The 25,606-nt window shown below is 41.1% G+C and overlaps 1 protein-coding gene across 1 annotated transcript in view; it reads right to left on the bottom strand.

Moving 5' to 3' along the window:
- Nucleotides 1-22,529: 22,529 nt before the first annotated feature.
- The window catches only part of PCP4 (Purkinje cell protein 4), a 54,124-nt gene continuing 51,047 nt past the window's right edge, over nt 22,530-25,606 (bottom strand). Inside the window, exon 3 of the mRNA XM_040530038.1 lies at nt 22,530-24,969. Within this exon, the coding sequence (XP_040385972.1) occupies nt 24,845-24,969 (125 nt within the window). The 3' untranslated portion in view covers nt 22,530-24,844. The remainder of the gene's footprint in view (nt 24,970-25,606) is intronic.

The following is a 25,606-nucleotide window of genomic DNA, read 5'->3' as shown; positions in this document are numbered from 1 at the left end:
CTGTAAGCAATTCAAGTCTTTCCTATACTTCTAGAAAATGCTGTTATTTATCTTTCTTTTTCTACTACAGTATTTACCACATGGTTTCTACAGGCTTTATATCTCATATGTGGTTAATTTCTCATGTTTGCAGAATATGTCCAAAAGATCAGTGAGTTTTTACTCCGAGACACCTTTATTCCAACACTCTGTTCACAGAAGAGCATTTCCACGCATACAGGAAACATGCCACGATTATCATAAACTAAGAGTATTGGCCACATCTGATCACTTCGGGCAGAGCATTAATCCTTTTAAGCAGTTTAGCAATCCCCTTAAAAGAAGATTCAAAAGGACAAACACAGATACTTCTTTTACACACAAATCCAAAACACTTTCCATTTGCAAAGACAAAACTGTCCTTATGGATCCTGTGTACCATGCTCCAGAGATGGCGGTGAGGGCAGTGGTGCAAACCTGCTGCTGGTGGCACCCCCTGGTGCCTCTGGGGTCCAGCACTGGGAGCAGTGACTGACGGCTGCCCTGCATGTCCTGGCTCCCAAGGTTGGGTACCACTGCAGGGCAGTCAGGCTGCAACAGTGAAATAATTTCACTGAAGGCTAAGAACACTGCTGCAGGCTGGTATATACATAGTAAGGTTTTTTCAGTGCTTTTTTTTTTTTCATGGTTTTTCTTTTTTTTTTTTTCTTTTTTTCTTTTTTTCCTTTTCATAAAAGCACATACATATTAAAGGTCACAATCTTTTGTGACATTTCCATTTCTCTTTTTCTGCTGGTGCAGCTTACAAATTGAAGCCAAAGTGTAATCCAAATAATTGTTTACTGAAGTCCCATGTTTTCTCTTCTTGGCTACCTCTGAGCCCTGGCTAGTGTTCATGTGGCTGGTCATAAGTGCTTCCAAATGCTGAATTTGACCCCAGTCAACCCAAACAGCATCTTTCAGACGGCAAGAAAACAGCTCCTGTCTGACAAATAGAAGAGCAGTATGACTATATGTCCTGGTTTCAGTTAGGACAGAGTTAATTTTCCTCCTAGTAGCTGGCAGGGTGCTATGTTTTGGATTAGAATGAGAAGAGCGCTGATAACATGCTGATGTTTTAATTGTTGTAGAGCAGTGCTTACACCAAGCCAAGGACTTTTCAGCCTCTCTCTGTCCTGCTAGCGAGCAGGCTAGGGATGCAGCAGAAGCTGGGAGGGGACAGACCCAGGACAGCTGACCCAAACTGGCCAAAGGGGTATTCCATACCATCTGACGTCATGCTGAACAATATATAGGGGTGGCTAGCCGGGGTGGAGGTGTGGCCGGCTGCTCGGGGATAGGCTGGGCATCGGTCAACGGGTGGTGAGCAATTGCATTGTGCATCACTTATTTCGTACACATTATTACTATTAATACTATTATTATTATTATTATTGTTGTTATTCTTTTCCCTGTCTTAATAAACTGTCTTTATCTCAACTCACAGGCTTCACTTTCCCGTTTCTCTCCCCCATCCCGGAGAGGGAGGGGGGAGGGTGAGCGAACGGCTGTGTGGTGTTTGACTGCCAGCCGGGCTAAACCACAACACTATAAAAATAAGGATGTTACGTAAAGCTTTTAAAACCATTTGAACGTATACCATAAGAGAATATCCCATGAGATTAATCCGAATTGACTCCATAAACACTCCATGCTTTATGATTTATTTTTTTTTTAATTGCCATTACACGTTTCCCATCCTGGAGTTAACCTGCAGAGAAGCAATGACTTCTGCAAGCCATCCCTTTCACCAAACAGCTCTTGCAGAAAGACCTCCCTGCCTCCCTTCCCCGGCCCCTAGGAAAGCTGCCACACAACATGAATCCATGCTACCTCCATACCCCCAGCTAGATAAAATAAAGACCACTTATTTTCCAACAGATGACATTATATTGATTTATATTGCCAATTAAACCGCTCTCCCTCTTTTTGGTGTTGTGCCCATTGAACAGCGCTCATTGTGTGTCTGTGGAAAAGCACTGTTATTTTTCTGGCTTGTGTTTGGGTTGATTTTTCATGTTTTACTTGCTGAAATCAGCAAAACTAAATATTTTCCATTCACCCCTTGCAAAATCTGTTTGTCCTGGTGTGATCCCAAACACCACAATGAATAACACAGCTCCTCTGTTCAGTGACCACAGTGTGCCCTGAGATGTGCTGGTACCTATGGCGACTGAGCAGAGAAGGCTTAGTTAAACCTGTCAATCAGCAGATGAAAAGCTTTCCTTGTCTTTACAATGGGAAGATGCATAGGCAATTATCATCATTTTGATTTATCACTGCCTGTGTCAGGGCTGCTGACACAAGGCACAGAGATATTGTACTTTGGATGTCAGAAAGAAGATGTGGGGCATTTTTCCTGGCAGTCCAGTTTGGAGGAGCATCTGGACAGCAGCCTGGGAGCAATTTATCAGCTCTGCAAGATGAAGCCCAGAAGCCAAAAGCCTTTTTTCTTCTGTAAGAACTAGCTAAAAGAGTTATCTAAACCAGATTTTGCAGGAATGAATTATTAAAAGGAGCTCATTCAACACCAGTGCGATCTGGCTAAAGAAGACAGGTCAAAGTGCTTTCCCAAATCTTATTGACTTCTCTAAATGTCCTACCAGACATTTAGTGGACAAAATATGGCAGTTCGTAAGCACAAATATTTGTTAGAGGAAACCTAATACAAAGAAAAATGACCTCTGGAGAAGGAAAATAGTTAAATGGGAGCTCCTGGTGAAAAACAAATAAAATGGTTTATTTTCGTTTTAAGCGGTTTAATAAAGAAAAAAAGTGCTCTGACAGCTCTGTGATACACCAATGTCTGTGGTGCGTAGGGGCTTACACCTGGGATCATGTATGTGTTCTCTACATATGTTAAAATAGACACACATGACAATATAGGGTTGTGCATATGGCCAGCCATTGTAGATCATCTCTGGACTTGGGAGCCAGGACAGGTGGTTCACCCTCTCCTTCGCCCCTCTCCTGCCCTGGGATAATGCCTCAATGGGACAGTGCTGCACCATCTGCCTTGGAGGGAGCTGCTGTGGACTGCCTTGGGGCTTGGAGACAGCAGCTGGAAAACATCACACACATAGACTGGCCACTCTTCAGAGGTTTCAGGAGAAATAGATTCAATAATGCAGGGTTTTTACTGTTGCTTTTTAGAACAAGCAAGCTAAAAAGGCAGTAGATGAAACTATGAGAAGGTATCAAAGAAAGACAGCAAATGAAAACACACCCTTCCTGCAAACCTTGCATCCATTCTCCCAGTTCTTTAGTAGGATTTTTATTTTCTCCAGTCGTTCCTCTGTGCAATGTTGCTCAGTTCAATTTCTCACAGCCCTATTAGTTTTGTCAGCAGGGCTTTTAACCTCTGGTTTTTTTGTAACCACGAGTCCCAAATCATCAGGCAAAATGCGGATGCACATAAAGACCAGCCTGAGAAGCTCTGTCTCCATGGCAAAGCACCCATTAATTCAGTTTGGACAGTACTTTTTGGAATGGGTCTCAGATGTCAATGTATGGGTTACTACCACAGTTAGTTACACACTCCTAAGTGCTTTAGTAAATGGATAATGATATAGAAATGTTTTAGGTTTCCTTGTTCGTTTCCCTCTCTTCTTGTGTTCTTTAACTTATATGACAGCAAATAATAGATACCTCTAAAACTACTACCATAAACATTTGTTAAACTTTATTTTTATTTTTATTTTTTTATTTCCAGTGGGACAGTCCAAAAACTGTCTGTGGGAAACTGTCCCAGTCAGTGGTGGCATTGGGCTGACCTCTGTAACTCCAGAACTCAGAAACACTGCATTACTGGTTAGTTTGTTTTAGAAGTATCTCAGGAGAGAGTGAAGGAGGATGTTTGGTGGGCACATCCATATGCACACCTCTGTAACCAAGCATCTGTGACTTGCTGAATCCTTGTTTAATGTGGGCTATGTCTTCAGTAAGTCTAATCATGAAAAAGGTACTGAGTTTTCATGAAGACCAGCTCAGACTTTGATGAAGACACCTCAGACCAGCTGAGTTAGAAGACCAAGTACCTGCTTAAATTCTTCATTTTTCTTTTTCTTCCTAATTTTTCCTCATATCTTAATAGTATTTTGTATAACATTAAGTATTGGGATCTGCAGTGACTATTTCTCTTTTATGTTCATTTCTAGAGAATGATGACCAGTCAGATTTTTTAATATTTATAAACAGGATGATCCTTGGAAAGCACTACAGCTATAAATTGTATGCTTTATACAGAATGCCAGGACAGGTAGATGAAAACATATGGTGTTTTTAATTTCCCTAACGGACATAGCAGTTTCCTCAACTTGGTCCAGAATCAGTGTAAATTATTTTTCTAAAAGAACTGCATTTTGCAGCTAATCGAAGTGGTTGGTTACCACACAATTATTTCCTAAATGGAAAAATGCAAATTATCATGAATATTCACATAAGACTGAGAGCCATTAAAGACCCCTTTGTCCTACAAATAGAACAGGGCTGACTTGTTGAATAAGTTCTTCCTGAAAAGTAGGTTTTTTTACGGATGTGAGAGGCCAGAAATGATATACATACTTTAAGAAAAGGGGCAGTCCCTTATGCCTTGAAGGAGAGCAATGAAACAGAACCATGAGATCAAACTAATTTTCTGCCTCGATTTTGAGGATTGCTGTTCTTTATCATTTTCGAAAGAAGAATCAAATCCCCAAATGAACTTGCATAAAATTGCTTGTTCTTTTCAGCTTGATGGACTAGTTATTTTTAGTCAGGTTTAGTCACTGGAAACAAGCTTTTTTTTTTTTGCTTTTTTTTTTTTTTTTTTAGGAGCGATAGAGTTTGCACAGATCTTAAGGGTTTTTACACCACTTTGGAAGTGCAGGAAAAACACAGCACTTCTGATGCTTTCAAAATATCTTTAATGCCTTTAAGAAAAACTCAAGAAAACCTCTTCAAGAGACACTGTTCTATCTGTAAGAATATTAACACTTCTATTTTAGCAGTTACTGATTTTTTTGTTTTGTTTTTGGCTATTTTATCCAAAACCCAGTACTTTAATACACTGCAAGACAGACTAGTTCATTTTTATTGTATGTCAGTACCTATCAGCTTTAGCATATGTAAGAAAAACTCCTCTGAATGTTTTTGTTGTTCTTGTTTCTTTGTTTTCCAATAAGGCTTTTAATGGTTAATGATGTTCCTAACAGGTTTTTCTTCTTTTGTAGAAATTTTATTCCCTTCAGTAATGTATTGCAGAAAGACAATGAAGAAGTATATTACGCACTAAGTAACTTTTTATATAGGAGAGACTCTCCCTCATACTGTTAACATGCTCAGGCTACGCCATGTCTAGAAAAGTTCCTAATTCACATATAACTTCCAGCCAGTCTAGAAGGTCTGATCACAAGAAAGCTGATCATACATCTGGAAGCATGCTCAATGAAGCAAATGCTTCCACTTTTCTCCAAAGTGAAGTCAATAAAGGAAAAAAGGAAAGAAAAAAAAGTGCATCATGAAGTTATGAGAAAGACTGTGCTAATGTAACTGATGGAGAATCTGATTCATTTTCAGGCTTATTTTTGCTCTCTGTAGAAATTGAGCCCCAAGCCTTTGATTTCTGTATACAGTTCAGGAAAGAGAAGAACTTTTGGGGGGTATGTATACACACATAGGTGTGTTTATGTGTATATTCATATATGTGTGTATATATACACATGTATATTTGTACTTTAATACGTAAACACACATTTCAACAAAAGACCGAGGGATGCACAGGTCATAATGCTCAGAGTAGTTCTATGGTGGGGGCTGCAAAAATGAGCTGTTTGGGCTGATAACTTGCATATCAAACAGAGTATGTATGCAGCCTAATGCTATAGGGGTGGGCTTCTCTGAACCATGAGTCAACAAATAAGCATTGCACAGATATCTGTTATATCCTGCCCCACAAATTTTCCTTCTTCTTTTGTATTTTATTTCACTGAGTAAATTTACTCACAGGGGCTTAAGCACCAGCACCTGAGGTTTGTTCTTCTTTCACACAGGCAGGCTGAAAGTGCAGCCTTTGTCTCATTATATGGCTTTTATGACTTGGAAAATGGATATTGCAATCTCAGTGTGCAATTGATGCATGGTGCACAGATGCAGTGCCTTGGAAAGCATTTGCATTGACTATCATGATGTTTTCCTAATTAGATGCCTCTGAATGCAGCTCTATTTCCAGCATGGTTTTTACGTCGAACTGCACAACAAATCCAGTTCAACTGGCAGTTTAGCTTACCCAAATGCCATCAACAGAAGTTAGCTGAAATAAATTAAAGAGGCAGTAATGTGCCTGTAGCATTAACATTAGCATTTCGTGGCCTTTAGCTAGCTCAGGCAATAAATAGACTTGAATCATGAAAAGTTTCCTGCTTATGCGGACAGAAGGGTCTGATCACTGAAGGCTAATTTCTGCGTCTCATCAGGCATCAGCACTCAGCCTTTTTGATGGGTTTTGGAGTATCTTGACCGTGGTCATAATGTATCTTGCTCTCCAAGAGAGGGTTAAAGGTGAGAAGGAAAGCAAGGAAAGGTAAAATGGAGGATGGACGCCAAAGAAACCATGCTTCCCACTGAGCTGATGGAGCAAGCAGTTCAATAGCGGTGGCCTTAGCAGCCCTCCCTCCTAGTTACTGATTGGAGTGACTGAGGATTGCTGATTGAAAACTAGCCAGCACGGGCTGTGATTAAAGGTTTTTCCCTCCAGTCACCCTTCAACAGACAGATGATGTGAAACACAAGCTGTAAAGAGAATGAGAGGATATCTTCAGATTTCTGGGGAAATTCAGAAGAGGTACCTACATTTTCTCATGCCATCCTACTCTTTTCACCACTGCTGGATGCAAAAATGCTTTTAAGTACCTGAAGCTGCAAATATAAAATACAGCATGATTTTAACTGCTGCCTCCAGCTATTTTCCTGGAGCCACAGACAGGCAGGGAGGTAAATGGTCATGCTGTCAGAAGAGCTGAGCACTCAGCAGCCCTGCCTGCTGAAGACTATTTGGAGCTGATTGAAAGTGGCTCTTCTAGAAATGATCCATCATGGCAAGAAGTGTGATTTTGCACAGCAGTTAACACCATGGCTTTATCAAGTAGCTGAACAGAAAGGGACAGTGAGCCAGGCAGCAGGCACAACTGATGGAGGAACACAGTGGTAGAACAAAACGGTGCCAGAAACTGGGCTGAGATGGGGTCTGCTGAGGGAACAGGAGAGGGAGCAAAAGAAAAAATTCTTACCTTTGTGGAGGTCCAAACTGTATTGAGTTATTGTTTTATTTTTTATTTTTCTTTTCAGAAATATGAATTGTTTCAAGTATTGGGACTGAAGAAGTATTGTGTTGGGATAAAGTCTCAAAATGGAGTTGTTTAAAGAGGTGAACTATATGCTCCTTCAGCAATTGTTTATAGGAGTCCCTCACTAGAGTTAAGGAAGGGAGTGGCTTTCTGCCCGGGCTGAGGCAGGCTTCCTTCCCTAAATTTGATTTCAAGTGAATGAGGACTAAGTTTGCCTCTGACAAGAAATCCTCTAGCAGAAGGGAGCAGGTAACAGTGGCTGTGAATTTTATGGCACCCTATTGCCTGTGGACTGCATGTTAGACCAACAAAAAAATTCCAAGGTGGGAAACTACTAGTCAAAAGAAGCTCCTAAAAGACAAAAAAAAAAAAAAAAAAAAAAAAAAGACACTTTTAAAACCTGAATTCTTCCCAGGAGCACCATATACAGTGACTACACCGTATGCCAAAAGCTGGGTCTCCTTGAGAGGGAAGCAGGGCCCTTTGGGACCAAGCACGGCAGGAAGCAGGGGACAATTGCCATCCAAAACCCCCTGAATGGGGATTCCCTTGGATTATGCAGATAGAAAACCTGAAAACCTGCCAGAGAGGGTCTGGGACAAACCAGAGAGCAAGGTGAGAGCCACCACCACCTCCTGAGCATCTGAGCTGGTTGCCACACACAGCTTCATTTCCCCCAGACCATCTCTTTGAGAGCAAATCCTAATGTAGTATTATAGAAAAGTTTACATGTGTGCACCTTTACCACCAAAGGGTCTTCAGTTTTTGTCATCTATGTAATTTGTCTTCAGTCACAACAAGAACCACAACTCTAAATAAATAAATAAATAAAATAAATAAATAATAACAATTCTGTTCCAGAATGTTGCAGATTACCTAAACACATGCTAGCTTTATTCTGGCAGGCTGGGCTGGGTTTGCTCTGCTATTTTACCATAGCTTAGAGTTTGATGATCAGTTTATGCCACGATTTTTTCCAGGCAATAAATACTGGCTATATGTGGCAAAGCATCTGGAGCCTTCTGTTAGCCCAACACACAAATGAAGCAGAATAGTCAGCATGACCACTGGGGCTAGGTTTGAGGCTAGGTTTGATTTATGTCAGTTGTTCAAATTACAACCTTTTGTGCACTGTGTGTGTAAAAGTAACACTAGTAATGATCCATCAGTGAGGCAAACTGCACCTTCAAAAAGAAGAAAAGGCATTGCACTTTTTGCACTGAGTACATAAATGATGTTGCATGGCTGAGGAGAGAATGGCCACGTGGTTGAGGACAGCTTCAGTGTAAGACATTTCCAGTTCCTTGACATGGTACTGAACTACAGTGGCAGACCACAAGGCACCTGCAGAGGAGTTTATCTGTATAGGTGTAGCCTGTGAGAAGTATACTCTGTAAGAACAACAGTTTAAAAACTCTTTTTCTTGTTTGGAAATGTGGAAATACAGAAGATAATATGACTGCTTAGAGCATAAAAACATAGCATGGAATATTCTGTGCTCACTCTTATCAATAATTTGACAAGGACAGAAGGTTGTTTTCCAGGATCTTTCACCCTGTACAAAGACAGATCTTGATAACAAGCACATTTCATGCATTATCAGCAATGTATCAGTGCCTTTTTCAGCTGAAAAAGTACGTTAAGATTTATTAAAAAGAGTGGTATTTGTTTTTCTGTGGCCACTCAAGCTAAAGCAATATCAAAATGTTTCTGAGCTTTATCTCTTGGTATGCAATTAGCTGAAAGGGAACAGGTCTGCATAATTATTTCCAAGACTGAGGTCAATCATTAGCAATGTTTGTAAATATAAACAGTATGCTACCATAAAACTGCCCTTAAAACTGTTTGACAGTGTATCATGATGTGCAGCTGGTAACACTGAAGTTAACTTTGGAAGAAACCAATCTACTTTCAACCTTGTCACATACACTGCAGCAACAGCAAACCATGCTCTCACTAAGACATCATTTTATCTTTAAATCCTATAGGACAGGAGGGTTTGGTCACATTACCATATCTAGGAGCAGACTGTTCATGTCAGCCTTGGCCACGGGGAATTTTTGAGAATACTCAGCTCTGCACAGGAAAGCATATAGAAACCTGAAATATTCTGGAGATATTAAAAATTACTTTCCTATATTAATTTATATTTGCTAAATTGTAACTCTTAAGTCACCTGAAGATGGTGAGATGGAGAAAGATGAGCACAGTTTTTTAATACAAAATCTCTAAGAAACTATGACAAAATTAGAACAATCTCATCCTGCATCTGCTGAGGTTTGATAAAATGTATTAACTTAAGAGTAAATTACAACAAAGAACAGATGACAAATTACTTGCTCATAAAAGTAACTCCTCTTAAATAAAATGAAAAATTATTGAATTCACATTTGTTCTTAAGTAGTTGAATTCACATTCTGATTTCTGAGAGGAAAATTTTTATTCACTGAATGAACTACATTTTCTGGAGAAAGAGAAAATGTGACTTTGGAAACTAGACGAGCAAAAGAGGGAAACTTCTGATTGCCTTGTGTTCATACAATGTATAATGTGAACCGAAATATTAAGTAAAATGTGTGTGTGTGTGGGGGGAGGTTGTCAGGAGCCCAGTATTAGAAACGGTCCTGTTCTATTTTTAAACACTTTTATTTTTCAAAATTCTAGCTTAACTCTCATGCTTAATAGTAATGGCATTTATCGTGTAAATTCCTAACTCAAATATATTAGCAGAAAGGCGACCTTGCCAGATTGCAGAAATATGCTAAACATTAAATCCTGTAAGGCTTATGTCTCACTCACACATGCAAAGAAGTTTCAAATGATTATGAAATACAACATGTATTATGATTTTATTGGACTTGCATAATATTTTAAAACAAGAAATTGAAGTTTATAATAGCTGAATTTTGCGTGTCACAGTCATAAAAAAATTCAGGAGAAAAACACCCCAGGGTGCTAAGGGAAACATACTTCTCTAAACGATCCCTTATTTTTCATGTTGTCCCTTACTTTCACCCAGGAAAGGCAGGAGCTGTCTTACCAAAGACCTCTGTCACTCATTTCTCTTTAGTCAGACACCAAGGCAAACAGATCAGCCACCAGTTCCTCTCACTATTCCTCTCCAGGAATTCAATTAGAGAAAACGACTGCCTGGTGAATATGCTTCCCATTAGCTTCTCCTGGACCTTGAGCTCAGATTCATTTGTAAAACAGAAATAACCCACTCAGGAGGGTTCTTAAAAGAGTAATTTCTTTTAAAGGTCACGCGTGCACTTTTGAAAGAACTGAACTGCAAGGGAGGAATTATTAGAGCTATTACGTGAAATGCAGGTTTTGTGGGCATCAAAACATCAAATCTAAATGCTTTTGTCTTTCAGAGTTTTTAAAATGTACACGTTTGCACCTATATGGACAATAGATATAGCTAAATGCAGCAGCTGCATATGATAGCCAGAAACTCACCTCGTACCTAAATATCTCCTATCCAGCATGTTTTCAAATTGGCCACTTGTCCACAAAAGAGAGCTAAAGATAACTTGTTCTCTAACTGACAATTTAGTTAATGACCTTAACTAGACAGCCCTGAAAGGCCTGAAGTTAAATGCCACAGCTAAGGAAAGGTTTTCTCCCTGGTTTTCTCTTCAATCTGACTTCACTAAATGTAACAGTTTCAAGACAAAAGACGATGGCTAGAGCCCAGCACCCAGAAGAAATCCCATCTGGTTCAATTGTTCCATTACTGAAGTACAAAGACAATCATCCATCAGCTCGTTGACAAAATTTGAAAAGGTGGCTCCTCTAAGTGATACGCATTTTTTCCAGGACAAATAATGCCTTTACGTGACACTGTAAACTTCAGGGGAAAAAAATAATAAAGAAAAAAGATTTTTTAACCCCAGAGACCAGGACTAGCATCTTATTTTAGCAATACAGCTGTTACCAAGGCAAGAAGCAGTACACTTTTCTGAAACTTCAGCTGAATGATGCAAAGCAGCTTGTGTTGCATTGAGTGGGAATACAGTTATTTTCCTGAAAAGGGTATTTAAAAATAAATCTCTCTTAGATCAATTAATTTGTTTGATTGTATGTAGGTGTGGAACAGATTTCTCTCAAGTATTTGGTCACAGAAGCACAGTGTTGGGCTGTAGCAATGAGCTCCTTTTCTTTCCTTCTTTTCAGGCCAGAGGAAAAAAAGAATCTGTGAGAATTATCCATTTCCCACTGAAGGCTTCCTACTGATATTTGACTTTAGAACAAAAGTCCCTAAAATGCTATGAAATGAAGTCATAAAATTCCTGGGTTATATAACAGCCTCTTCTCACTAAAAGTGATGCCTTTAGTACCATTCTCTTATTTCTCATTTTTTCCAATTTACGTGAAAACTGGTTTGGAAGCAGTCTGTCTTCAGCACCTGGCTTCTGTTGCTGAGGGATTTATTAGATGGATTTCCAAGTCTCCATTAACTGTGACTTTCTAGTTTATTAACTATTTACATTTGGTGTCACATAAGCATGTCTAACATAAGCACTCCAGGAGTAAATGTAGGTGATATATAAATAATGAAGGAGTAGTGAATTGGATCAGCTCTGTCTGGAAATGGGATAAACTCTTCGCTACCTCAGGCAGGAGCTCTTTCTAAAGGACCAAACCAAGGTGAATTTCTCGCTGGAGAAAGAGGCTGGATACTTTCAAGGCTGTGTTGGAAGACAGATTACCGCAGCCACAGAAACGTGTGTCAGGACCTCAATAGGCAATGGGTCAGCTTGGTTTGCCCCCCAGGAACAGGAATTTCAGTGCCAGGAAAAAGTTGTATCCCCCCAGACTGCCACATTGAAGCTCGGCTGGACCAAACAGATGTGTCCCATTCAACTGCAGAAGCCCAGAAGTACACGTTCCTCAGCCAAGCTCAGCCTTGGGGATGGATGCAGTCAATCAAGGGAGGTGGTAGCACAGGGCGCCTTTTGGCACCCTGTGTTTCAGCTGTCACAGTACAACAGCAGCAGCACATAAGAGCCCTCTCCTCCACAGGAAAAAAGGACTGGTTGTGAGGGACCATCTCACCCCCTGACCACACACACACAGGCCTATCTGATTTTCTTGAAAGCTTGCTTGCAATATATATATATATGTAGATATGTGTGTATATATATATCTACATATATATAGAGAGAGAGAGCTTGCTAATATATATATATATTATTTTTGGAAGTCCCATTCCATTACTACCATATTATGTGAAATACCAAAAAAGAGGAATCTGAAGCAGGCTAATTTCCAGATAGGCAATGAAAATTTAAAATAAATAAATAAATAAATAATGGACAGAATGAATTGGGGGTATCTACATGGAAGGCGATGGCCAATGCATGGCTTACCACAGCAGGCTTAGAGCTCTTTACTCATCAGTACTGTCAGAGCCATTTCTAATACAGCAGAGACAGCAGCAAGGAGATCAGAGGAGCACATTTACAGGCATGAGGATTACCAGGCTGTTGTACTCTTCCCCGATGAATGCACTTGCCTCGCATCCATCTTGCACTTTGCAATCCCAGAATGATGTGCTTAGTAGCTGTACCTCAGCAATGCTATTTGCACCTGCCAGGAACTACAAGCAGTACTGCTCTGGTTGTGCTCAGTGCACATTTTCAAGATTTCTTTGAATCTGCACAAACTGCAGAATCAGGGTTCTGTCTGTGACTGGATGATTTCTGGAGCTGGGCATCTTGTCCTAGATAGGATCCACTGACCTGTGCTACAAATGCTTTGATCGAGCTCTGCCTGGCCTCACAAGCTGGGAGCTTTCATGGCAAGGAGCAGACCTGAGATTAATTCAAAGAGTAGTGAGGAAAATACCTGTTCTACAATACTAGTTCTTTCTCAGACGTCTCCTTGCAGGTAAATCTTACACAACTGCTAGCAGAAACAGATACATAACAAGAGAAAAATTGTCTGTTTTCATTTTCAATGCAACAGATGTATCAAGAAAACAATCAGATGGCACTGCAGCTATGTTTATAAATGGATGGCTAACAACTGGAAGCTGGCACAAATTAAGTCAGATTGATTTTGTTCTAGGTGAGAGCTTGCTAATAACACTGAAAGGCACTACGAAGAGAGGTGCCGTTCACCCTGGTTGGCAGAATCCTCATCCAACATGAAATTGTTGCAGTTGAATATAGCACATTTACCCAGTCTGTGAAAGATTTTCAAAAGCACACAGGAGATTAAAGTGCATAAGTGCCAATGCCTTCAAGTGGTACTTGCTTTTGTGAATTTAATCCCGAGACTACAGTAAATATAATGAGACACACACACACACAAAGAGGGAAAAAAAAAAAAAAGAAAAAAAAACAGTCTGAATTGCTATCTAGCTTTACATAAGTTTGACAAGTCTTGCTTTTGTTTTAATTTGACTGATGCTGTAAGAAGAAAACAGACAAAAACCCCTGCTTTTTCACATATTATCAAACTGGAAAATAACCTTCAGAATAATATTTAGCTTGATAGTGTCACTGATGCAAGTATTCTTAACTACTAAAAGAAAACAGCAGGTAGAAATCAACAGGTTATTTTCTGTCTGAGAAGAGGCAAGAGAAGGGAGCTAACTGACCTAGACTAATCGTCTCACCTAATGAATACCACTGCTGACACCACATGAAAATGGATTCGTAAGAGGGAATAGCGTAGCCTAAAGCATGCAAACAAAAGTAAACTTCTAACATTGATTTGCATCAGAGTCCTCGGCCTATTTTCTAAAAATAATAATGTTGACTCCAGCAACCCAATCAAGCGTTATCAGTAGTGTATCAACAGAAAAGCTATTCGTCTGAGAGTGTTTTAGCAAGAAACAGCAGGAAAATCTAGAGGGAATGAAATCTGGTTGCTAGTACAGAGAAAAAGCAACACAAATGCATGACTGTTCATGCCACAATAGTTCAGGCACTCCCTGAAAGTTTTGCAATAGCTGAGAAATCATGTTTCTGTGTAAATGCATCTCCGTTGGCCATGTGGTTTTGTATTTTGAGGTAAAAAACATTTTTCAGTGGCATTTTGCAAGCATTAAATCTGTCACCTGTGCATTGTCAGCTATTTCCAAGGCAGAGAGTCAGAAGGACTCTCCAGAACTGGCAAGCAGGCTGCTGCTCGGCAGTGACAGGAATTGCAAAGGGCATTGTGTTACGTCTTCAAGGTTTTCTGATGAATATGCATTTGAATGAAGCAATCTGTTCCCCACACACGCACACTTTGTGACCTGTTTTGTTATCATTCAGGAACACGATACACCTCACCAAAGCTGCCACCCTAGGGAGGCTGAGGAACCCTGGCTGGTGGGACACATCTGCACATGGGCTGCCCACCCATGCCTGTGAGCATGAGGGCAAGAAGGGGCTGTGGGTACTCTGAGTTTTAGGGGACATTCAGTACATGGAGTGATGAATTTTGAGGTGATAACTCTCAGTACCAGCTGCATGGAAGCAGATCCAGCCCCAAGGTTATGCCTCACCTTTATGTGCCTGCACATACTCCCTTGTGCTGCAGTCCCCTTGTGCAGCCCAGCCCCCTGCTCCATGCCACTGGGCTGCTTGTGCAGCGTGGTGACACACGATGCAACTAAAACTCAAGGGCAGACATAGTCTAAGTGTAAGTCACGCTGGTGCACACAGGGCTGTTCTCCTGTTTTCCTGTGTACCAGCTGCACATTTATGCTACATGTTTGAGCTAGAGCTCTGACTGTGCGTTGGCACTGAAGGAATGCTGTGCAGATGAAAAAAGGGATGTTCAGCATTTTGTGTTTGTTTCATCAAAATCAGCTTCTGTGCAGGCAAGAAGAGAATTTGCCTTCTCACTGGATGCTTTCAGGATTTCCGTTACTCTTTTATTCTCTTTCATTTTTCTTTGTTGCCAGCCCTAACCTTGAAGCTTTGGCAGCTATAAACTATAAATACTATTGAAAATTACTCATTTAAATTAGTCTTATTGAATACAAAGCTTGCAGGATTTCAATTGCAAAGCACAGCACAGAATTGGGATAAGGGACTTTCGATTCAGAAGAGGGGTGCTAACTCATGTACAATTGTAAGAATGGAGCAAATGTAGATACCTCTGTAATACCAAGAGATCTTTTTGCTATGCAGTAGATGTCAATAAACTGGACTTTGTTGTCCATTCTATTAAAATCCCAGTGTCCCAGGCAATAACCCATCTTTCAATAAACACAGGTCTAATGTCCATTGAGATGTGAGCTAATGCAGAGTGGAAAATGACTTCTCTGTTTACCTACTTCCAAATTGTATTTTATCCCTTTTCATTTACTAGATAAAAACAATTGATTACCTTAACTTATCCATTATAAAGAAAAAGCCTCTATGGTCAGGGGAATACTGACAGCAGAAAAATTCTAGTGGGAAAAAAAATGCCTTTCCCTCTTAAACAATGATTTTAATTTCTCTAAATACAATGCCTTCCAATTCACTTTTTAAATCCCAGATCCAAGAGATGTTTCACAGATTCTCCAGAGACTGTAGGTACCATATGTCAGAGGAAAGTTTAGAGGGCAAACTGCAAGATGTCTGATCAAACACTGAGATTTTTATTTTTAACTCTAAGACAAAATTCACACAGCACAGCTGTGATCCCTAAAGCCTGCCAATTGTCTTGCATAACTTGAACACATTGCAATGCCTCAGCACTTGCGACGTTGCCCAGGTATCCCCTAAAGACAACACTGCATTGTTTAGTTTTACATAACTGAATGGGAAATATCTAAGTAATTCATCATATGAGAAAAAGAGTGAGTGGGGAATGAAATACTCCAGCTCTTTGTCAGGCAACCACCTCCTTTCCCTGCCATTATTCCCCCTCCACCCACCTTTTCTGTTGTAATTCTCTACCTACACCTTCCACCTCCTCCTTAATGCACTGTCGTTATATATGCCCCTTCCACCTTTCCCACAGGAGCTCACTTTCCAATATAGCAAAGCCCTTTGCTCACCATGCTTTGCTGGTGTCTCCCACCAGAGTGTCCACTTCTGCCTCTTCCCCAGATGCCGTAGCCCAAGAAGCAGTGATTGCTGTTGGGTCCACTCTGGACTTAAAGGAAATTTGTTGACTCCACAGCCTTGTGGCTGCCCAACCAAAAGGTCTAGTGGTGGTGCTTATTTTTGAGCTGCCTGGTGTTTTGCCAATGAGGTTTGCCTGTTTGGGTTAGCCTAATTCTAGCCAGGGAGACAGATGTGTGCTCCCATCAGCTACCAAATTACCCTCCAAGCTAGCGCTGCGTCAAGGCTGTGCAGGACTGGGATGAGTTTTGTGATGAATTTTTGGGACAAAAATTTTTGTGATGAAATTTTTGGGATGAATTATCTGATTTTCCAAGATAAAACAAAACCCAATGCCATATTCCTACAAAGGTGACCCATGTACCTCCATATGGCATTTAAGTGAGGACCAAGCACATTTCCCATGTCTGGCTTGTTGCCAGCAAGTGCTCTTGAGGACCACCAAGGTCCTTGGTGACAAAAGCAAACAGTTTTATGCCATCAGGACAACTGAGCTTGGCCACACCAGGAGGAGGATTAAAGGTACAGCCATGCCACACACATAAATATTTCATCGTGGCTCGTGTGCATGGTTTGAGCCATTTTAATGCATTTGGGAGAAATGCCACAGTGTTCTGCTGGTCTGTCCTGTGCTGTAATTATTATTATTATCATGATGTTTCATTATTGCCACTATACTGTGAAGGTTCGTTTTTTTTTTTTTCTTTTACATTTTTCATTAATTTAAATGTGGACGTGGCTCCCAAGTAAAAATGGCAATGGTTGAAAAGAAAAAAAGAGAAAAAAAAAACCACCACAACAATATACAGTGACATCATTTTGCCAAAAGCTGCAAAATAAGTTCAGAAAGTCACTATACTTTGTGCTCTTGATGAAGCCAATGTGTCATCCCCCCAAGCACCCTCTCTCTGTGTCACGTTAGTCCTGAAGACTTCAGTGGGAATATTTATGGTGGAAACTGCTACTGAATGTGAGTAATAGTATCAGCTGGCCTTTGTGAAAGAGCATTAAATCACAACACACTGAGAAGGGGCAAGAGTTCTCAGGCTTATTTCAAGGGCTATATTTAGATATGCTTACTCAGACTTTTCTTGTCAAATAATTAGACATCATAAGTAAAGAAAAACTAGCTTGTGAGAATAAAATAGGAATTCATTAAAACCTTTCCTGAGCTTCCAAAAAATAAAGGTTGATTTGGAGATCACTGAAGCCTGCACCTGATTGTAATGATTTAATAATGGGGGAGGGGAAAGCATTAAAAAGTCTGAACCAGTTACAATTCCAGCCCATTTTGCAGGCCAAAGAATTGAAGATAAAGACATTTACATGGATTTCTGTATCATCTCAGTATTGCAGAGGTGCAGTGGGACTATAAAATTAAGAAAGGTGTTTTACAATCAGTATAGTCTCTTTTTAAAAAATATATTTGTATAAAGAAAGGAAAAATCCTGACTAGACAGAGAGCTCAGAGAGGCTCCAGATTCCTGGGAAATTATGTTTAGACTATAAGCCAACAATAATGTTGTCATGGAAAATGCCAAAAGATGTAAATTTGTGGTAAGGGGATTGTCACTTGTAAAATAGTCAAGATGATTATTCTACTGTGCTTGACACTAGTTAAGTTTAATTTGGATGGCTACATTTCATTTCAGACACACGGATAAATTGGCAGTTCAAAGGAGAATAACAAAAATGATGAAAAGGTTTGGAAAAGAAGACCTGCAAGATAAGGTTAGGGAAACTCAGTATAGGTGGTCTGGAACAAATGAAATGGCAGGAGGGAAGGTTTAGGTTAAATAGAAACAAACTTTATAGCTTTTAGGAAAGTTCAGCCATGGAACAAGCTGCCAAGGAAGGTTTTAGACTCACCATCACTAGAGATACTAAAAGGCAGGAGACCATCTGTCAGGGAGAGTTCAGGGATAATTAAAAAAGAAAAAAATAAAAAGCGCTGTCACAATTTAGGAGTTGGGCTAAATAACCCATTCATGACTAGACCATAATGGACTAGAAGTGGCATGGGTACTCTTTTTAGGGTAATTTCCTAAATATTTTCACTGTGAAGATTGCCTTGATCATATAAACCAGCACAAGTCAATTCTGTCGATTTCAGATGGGTATTTGAGTATTTAGAGGGGATAGACATCTAAATATTAATGTAACCATAGCAAGAACACACTCCTTTTTTTTCCCCATCATGCTTTGCTTATGTGTATAGTGTGTACCTTAAAGCTGATATTGAAAAAAAAACAATAATTTATTCAGGTTAAGCCTGCAGTTTGTCATCTCTCTTAGTATTGCAAGAAAATAATGATTTTCACATTTAAAAAGATTTCAGATCAGGTCGAAACTGGTCAGTAGTAAATGGTCAATAATGGATATAAAGCCATGACTGCTTTGCCATACTGTTATGGCACTGAGATGACACTGGAGTCTGAGCATCTCTTTTAGCCTCACAACAAACCACTGACTTTCAGGACACACCTTAGCAAGTTTCTCCATGCTGCAAGGCATCTGCTAGCTTGTGGGTTTTACGGACATATTAAGCAACCTAGCCCAAGCAGCCTTCAGTGGTGATTCAGCTGAACCGCCGTGACTTTCTTTTGGAAGTTTCCACAGTCAGCTGCCAGGTCTAAAATGGGAGCTGGCAGGTAATAACTGAGGGTAGCAGAAGGCACCTAAGATACCTCTCAGATGCAGAGGCCTCCGGTTCTGTCTAAATGAGAACACCACCACCTAGGGTTAGATGTGCACCACAGCCATGTCCCAGAAGTGGACCATTATACAGCCTGGTTGAGTACCACTTCCTCCCTCCTCCACACATATTCCTCAAACTTTGTTTTTTGTGACCGAGAAACTGTGACACACTCCAGCTGGTCTTCTGAGGTGGATGAGCAGGGACCACAGCTGTAGGGATGGCTTCCATTCTTGCTTGGGAATGCCTCCACTCTGCTGCATTTTTCCTCTGGATCCAATGGGACCAGTGTTTGGGAAACACTACGTGACAGGTAAGATTCACTGGAGTACATACATACCTTCTGGCAGCAGCCAGCTTTGCTTCGAAGAGCCCTTGTTTCTTTGTAGTCCTGAAACAACCCAAATGCAAGGGCTCATTACGAGAGACTGCGCACTCTTCTGGTGCTGTGTTTTGGGAGCAGGGGATGTGTAACATGGACATGGAAACAACATCTGTTCAGTGAACCCCCCCAGATTCTTGATTTTGAGGGTTCCCAGACTGTTGCGTTGCCACTGCAGGTCTGCAGTCAGTGCTAAGTCCAATGGCATGGCTGCGACAGAGTGTGTGGCACACTGGGGAGAAGCTGGCAGAGAGCAGCTTGCAGACTCAAATGAAACAATCCAAGAACCAAAAAAAAAAATTACCTGAGCTGAATAAAAATCACCTTCAGAGTCAGGGAGTCAGGGAGTTTCAGCAGAGCTCTCTTTTCAGTCCTTTCCCAAATGCACTCCTCTTTTTCTCCAACAATTCCCTGCCTCTCTTCCCTCTTCATTTCATACTCCTGTAAATGGTTTCTCTGACATATTTGCAAGGCTGCACGTGGCCATTGGTCTTTGGAACAATTTTAAGCAGGCTGTTGTACGAGCTGAAGTATTGCTCCTTGGCTGAAGCAGATTACTCAGCTGTGCTGACATCCACTCCAATAAGCAGGCCTGGTGGAAACGCTGCCCTACAGGGAACCCATCAGGGAACTCATCACACACTCCCTGGACCTGCCTGGGGTGATCTTTGCAATCACTGGGGCACAAGACACAGCACCCACAACTCAGATGGGTTGCCCTCTTCCTGGAGTGTCCCTGCCCCGCAATGCAGACACAGAGGCTGGCCAAGGCTTGCTTTGATCCACACTGCATGCAGCTTGGGTGACTGAGGGCGCAGCAGCAAGGAAGGGGAGGTGAAGGCCACTTATTTATATAGGTCCTGCGACCTTCTGGTGGATCGAAGGCCCATGGCCGGGCAGGGCAGGGCAGGGCTGTGGGGAGCTGGAGCCCCAACCCTGCTGCAACCTCACTTGGGCAGAGGCAGACGGCCCTGGGGCCTTGCATGATCTTGGGTCCTGGGCAGGTGGGAGAGCCCTGGGGTGGGCAGGGACAGGCTGGGCTAATGGTCTGACGTGATCTTTCTTTCCTCATGGGTCCTCTCAGCAAGCCTTCTGTAAAACTAGGAAGTGAGGAATCGGATTTTTCATGTAGAAAGGATTGATAACACAATTTGTCACCTTGCTTTTCATCCCTTTTTTTCAGGGGATTTGTAAGGATATTGCACAACCCATGCTGTTGGAGTTCCAGTGGCAAAAGCCCACTCCTGTGAGAGCTGGGCATACCATCAAACCCTTTTGCCGCCTGTTCCTTAACCAGTTATTTCACTGCAAGAGGACCTTATCATTTATTTCAAGACTCCCTAATTTCTTTAAGAGACCTTTTCTAAACTTTTTGAAAATCCAGATGCACCTGGGTTGTCATCAGCCACCTCTCTGTTTACTCCATCAGCAACCACCAAAAGATTTGTGAATTACAACTGCTCTCAGGCCAGTGTTGCTCTATTATGGTTATATGATGGCACACCATAGCTTCTGTAGAACCACCTAATAAAGACAGTCTTTATAAATCCACAAATCCTCCTAGAACTCTTCTTAAAATCTGCTATTTGCCACTGCTTATTCCCCTAGAATTGAGATCAGTGTGAAGGGTTAAACAAGACAGCTTCTGTGTATCTGAGTTCCTGTAGAAGATGTGGATGGATCCCACCCAGTCCCAGCAATCTGTTAGTATTCATTTTGTCAGTTTACTCCAAACTCTCTCCTACTGACTTTTCAGTTTGACAATGAATTCCTCAGGTTGATGCATTATAAAAAAGACCCCTGTTGTGGGAACCTCTGCTGTGAGCGTTAATGCAAGATTAATTTCTACTTTCTGCAAGACCTCAGCTTGCCTGCATCCCCACAGTCCTTCAGTAGGCTACCAGTTTGAGGAGGGCTTGAAGAAAGTTTCATTTATAACTCTATGTTCAGCAAGCTGCAGGCTTGCCTTTCTGCATTTAATTTGTTAGAAATCACAACTTTTGCCTTTTTTTTTTTTTTTCTTTCCCCTCATTTGGGCATTCTTGTTCTTTCTGATAGTGTTTCTTTCCTTCTAATAGTCTCCTTTGCTGTTTAGCTCTACAGGCTATTTTCATGGTCCAGGCAACAATGTGAACAAAGGATTTCTAATGCTCAGGCAATTGTTCTGATCATTCAACCATAGGTTATTCTCTTTTGGGACAATCTGATAGGTAATTTGGAGCAGAAGCAGATGTGTCTGGGGAGGATGTAGGTGTACGTGGTGGGAGTGATAACCCTGTTTTCTGTAACACATACTGCTCTGAATAATCCTTCATGTTACCTAGAGAAACTCATGGGATTTCAGTGCAGATATCCACCTAATTTAAATCTTGCTTTTCATGACTTGGTTACTGCCATCTATGTAGTGCCAGTTAAACAGAGAGCTTGTTGAGTGTTTGGTAGTTAAAGACCCAAATTAATGCCTGGAATGTGTAAATGTCCTCTTTTTCCCATCTTAGCGGAGCTCCTGGTTGAATCAAACTCCTTTCCTCACCTCAGTAACACCCAGAGTGGTCTTTGAAAAGTATGATTTAGTGACAAGAAAGGAAATTAAAAACTGCCACCTTCAATATGCACAAAGGATGAAAAGCAAGACTTGGGAGCAAGAAAGCTCTCCTCTTTTGGAAAGATGAGCTGAATCTGTGATGCAAACATTTTATAAAAAGGGAATTGTCTGGCAAGGGCAGCCACAATTAATATGAATATCATGCCAGTTCACTATTTCCTCATTATGTTTCACTGTATATTAAGACTGTATTTGTAAGATGTGCTCTGAACTTCACATTAAAGAATAGCCATGCTGCTGAAAGAGCCATAATTCATTTACTAACAGCCCTTGTTGCTGTGCTTCAATAATGTAATTGTTTTCGTTGTGTCCCAGCCATATGATTATTCCTATTGTGTAGGAAATTTAAGTCCAAAGAATGTCAGATCAAATATAAAAGCCTAGTGCTTACCCATACTTTTTATTCAATTAAGTAGCCATTACAGAGCTCATGCTATTTCACATGACATAATGCAGAACGCAAATGTAGTCCTTTATTACAGACATATGTTCATTTAAACAAAATGGCACCAACACAATCCAAACCCATTACAATTTTTAAATTATTACACTGAGGTGATTATTAGATGGTGAGCAGTCTCTGTGAAAGGTAAGTGGAGAATCTGTAGCCTCCAGAAACTACACTTAGAGCACAGCAGCAGTGTTGTTAGAGATTTATTTGTGAAATTCATAAATGCAGAGCAACAGCGATGCTAAAATATGCTCCTGGAGTGGCAGCACTCAGTTGCAGCTTGGAGAATGCTGACTTCACAGGTGTTGTGCAGTGAGTCAGGCATATGGCCAGGGTCTAACAGACAGAGGTGCCTAAGGCAGGGTCTGGGCAGCACTTAGGGTCTTATCCCTGAACAAAGATCTTAAAAGTCCTGTCCATTCCTGCCCCATTTTGCTGTGTGTATTAAATACCTCACATGCTCTCTCTGCGTATTCCTTCTGCATTGCTCACGGGATCCATCCAGACTTCCTCTGCCCAGTATTTCTGAGGGGACCCCCTACCCAGCATGGTACCAGAGTTCCTAACACTGACCATCACATTTTGACTTCTCACTAAATTGTTGCCCAGCACCATAAGTGCCTTAACCTGTGTAAATCTGAGGGCCTTCCCTCCGCAATCTTGCAGTCTGGCTTTCACTCACAGCTCTACACCTTGTCAGTATCGCTGCTATGGGGGGTTCTCATAGAAAGTGATCGCCACCAGCATGAGATATTTCCTTTCCCTCTATGCCCACCCCTTACTGGTAGCTTCCAATTTATACGAGAGGCCTGACGATCTGTCCCTGGTGATCAGAATATGCCTGTGGGAGGTGGGAAGAGGAGGAAATGAATGCCTCTAGACAGCTGGGAATTATACCTTAACCTCTCCACACTTGAAGCAATCTCAACTTCAGGCTGTTCAGTTAAGGGTAGGCAGGCTGCCACTGCTCAGCCAGTATGCCTGCCTCCACCAGCCTAGAGGTGAGGCTCATGCTGCTATCTTGAAGAACTGCTATAAACTCCAGTCCTTTAGAAAACATGTCTGTCTCTGATTTCCCCAGGGATGAAGATGCCTATTGGACCCCCCTAAACCTGCTGATGAAGCGAGGATGGGATTTTTGATGTATCTGTGCAGTGCATGCCAAGTTGCTCCATCTAAATAGCTCCCTTTTCTTGAGTAAAAGCTACTTTTAAAATCTTTTCTGAACCTTCCTGTGCACTATATAGGCAGCTAATTCCTGATCACGTCTGAAGCCAGGCAAGATCCTTACATAGGTTCTGTCTGGAATTGGTCTGTGCTCTTTTGCAGCAGGGAGAAAATTGAAATTGTTGTGGCTGTTTTCTATTAATCAGAAACTGGGCTAACATAGTGATAGAGTAAGGGGCTCATACAAATCACTTTAAATTACAAGTAGCATAGATAGAGACAGGGAGTCTTATGATTTACTCATCAAATACTGAAATAATATGAAAAGACAGAGATGGCATAGAAATAATTACTGAGTATGTAGAGGGTAAACAGCTGCATCAAAACAGTTTAGAGGAGCAGTTGGTATTTTTACTAATAGTGTAAAAAAAAAAAAAAAAAAAAAAAGCCTTCCAAAGCTTTCTGGAATTGGATTTGCTTTTGTATTTTGCTTATTTTTCTTCTCCATAAGTCAATGCGCATCCAAGCTGGGCAATTTGAACATCATCATCCAAAGAGGGAGGAAAATGACAATTTTTCTCACTTAAGCCACTTTATTGACATAATGCAAGACAAAAATAAAAGCTTATGGCTTCCTACACCTCTTCTCTTCGTGCCAGCTTCTGTCTGCAACTTTTTACTTTAAGCTCATTACAGAAAAGTAATTTTAGTGTCACATTTGGCTGGCAGCAGGAATTTCTCAAATGAGGTAAGCACAGCTGAGGCACGTGCTTTCGTCCCTCAGCAAAAGCCTTGTAACATACGGTGCTGTTATGTCTCCAAGCTTTAAGTGAAGAGGAAAATAGGCATCTGGGCCGGGTTCATCTGTAACACCATGCTTGCTGGATTAATGTGAAAAGACAGATGAAGGCAGACACTTTAATTACTTCACCCTAACTTTTTATTACAACATCAAGTAAAATGGTGAGGTTACAGAGTATAATGGGTGTGAAGCACCTGGGATGAAGTCACACACAAGCTCATGTTTGTTATCTGCCAATGGGGTTTTAAATATTGATCATTTCTGTACATGCATCTTTGCGTTATTTCTGATTTTCTTGATAAATCATTTCAGGATTACTTTGATTTAAGCTGTGAGGTAGCTACTAGGACTGGGACCCCGCTTTTTTCTTCTGGAATTTCCTGAACTGGGACTGTATCGCCACGCGCCGCTCTGTCTCTGGTGCGTCCATGTCTATGTCAAATTCTTCTTGAACCTTCTTCTGTCCATCTGCCCAAGGAAAGCAAAACAAAACATCAATATATTTTTCAAACAGAGTAATCACTGGACAGCACGTGTGAAAAACCCTGTCCCTCTCTCCTTCACAAACATAGACATGATGATGGGGAGTATATTCAGAAAAACCCTGGGACCAGTTTCGGCAAACATAGCTTATCAAATCCTCTCTCCCCCAAACAGCAGCATCTCTGACTGCCTGTTTATAGTTAGGCACTGAGGAGTGACATCCAAGCAGTGCTCTGCTCAGCAGTTACCGAGCATCACCCTGACATCTGAGGAAGTCCTTCTCTGCTCGGCTAATTAACAGTGGGGGGCTGAGGGACCCTTCTGTGCCTCTAGCAGGCAGAAGTTACTCACTTCCCCATCTTACTTCAGAACAAAAGGCACATTAAAATATTTACATTACCGATAAAGACCCTATTCCTATTCCATCTCCGGTGTTAGAGGAAGAGAGATTACTTCCTAAGGCTAATTTCCATCCTTTTCACTTGTTTCCTGCCTCATCCCTTTCAGCACGTAACGCTCTTCCCCTCTAAATCATTTATGTTCAATCTCTCTTTCTGCCACTGTGCTGCTCCCCTTCACTTCTCTCCAGGCTCTGTTATTGCCTTTTAGTCTTGATCCTTGG

Source organism: Cygnus olor, chromosome 1, assembly GCF_009769625.2.
Source record: "Cygnus olor isolate bCygOlo1 chromosome 1, bCygOlo1.pri.v2, whole genome shotgun sequence".
Lineage (NCBI taxonomy): Eukaryota > Metazoa > Chordata > Aves > Anseriformes > Anatidae > Cygnus > Cygnus olor.
The sequence above is the reverse complement of the archived record's forward strand: the minus strand, read 5'-3'. Positions and strand labels throughout refer to the sequence as shown.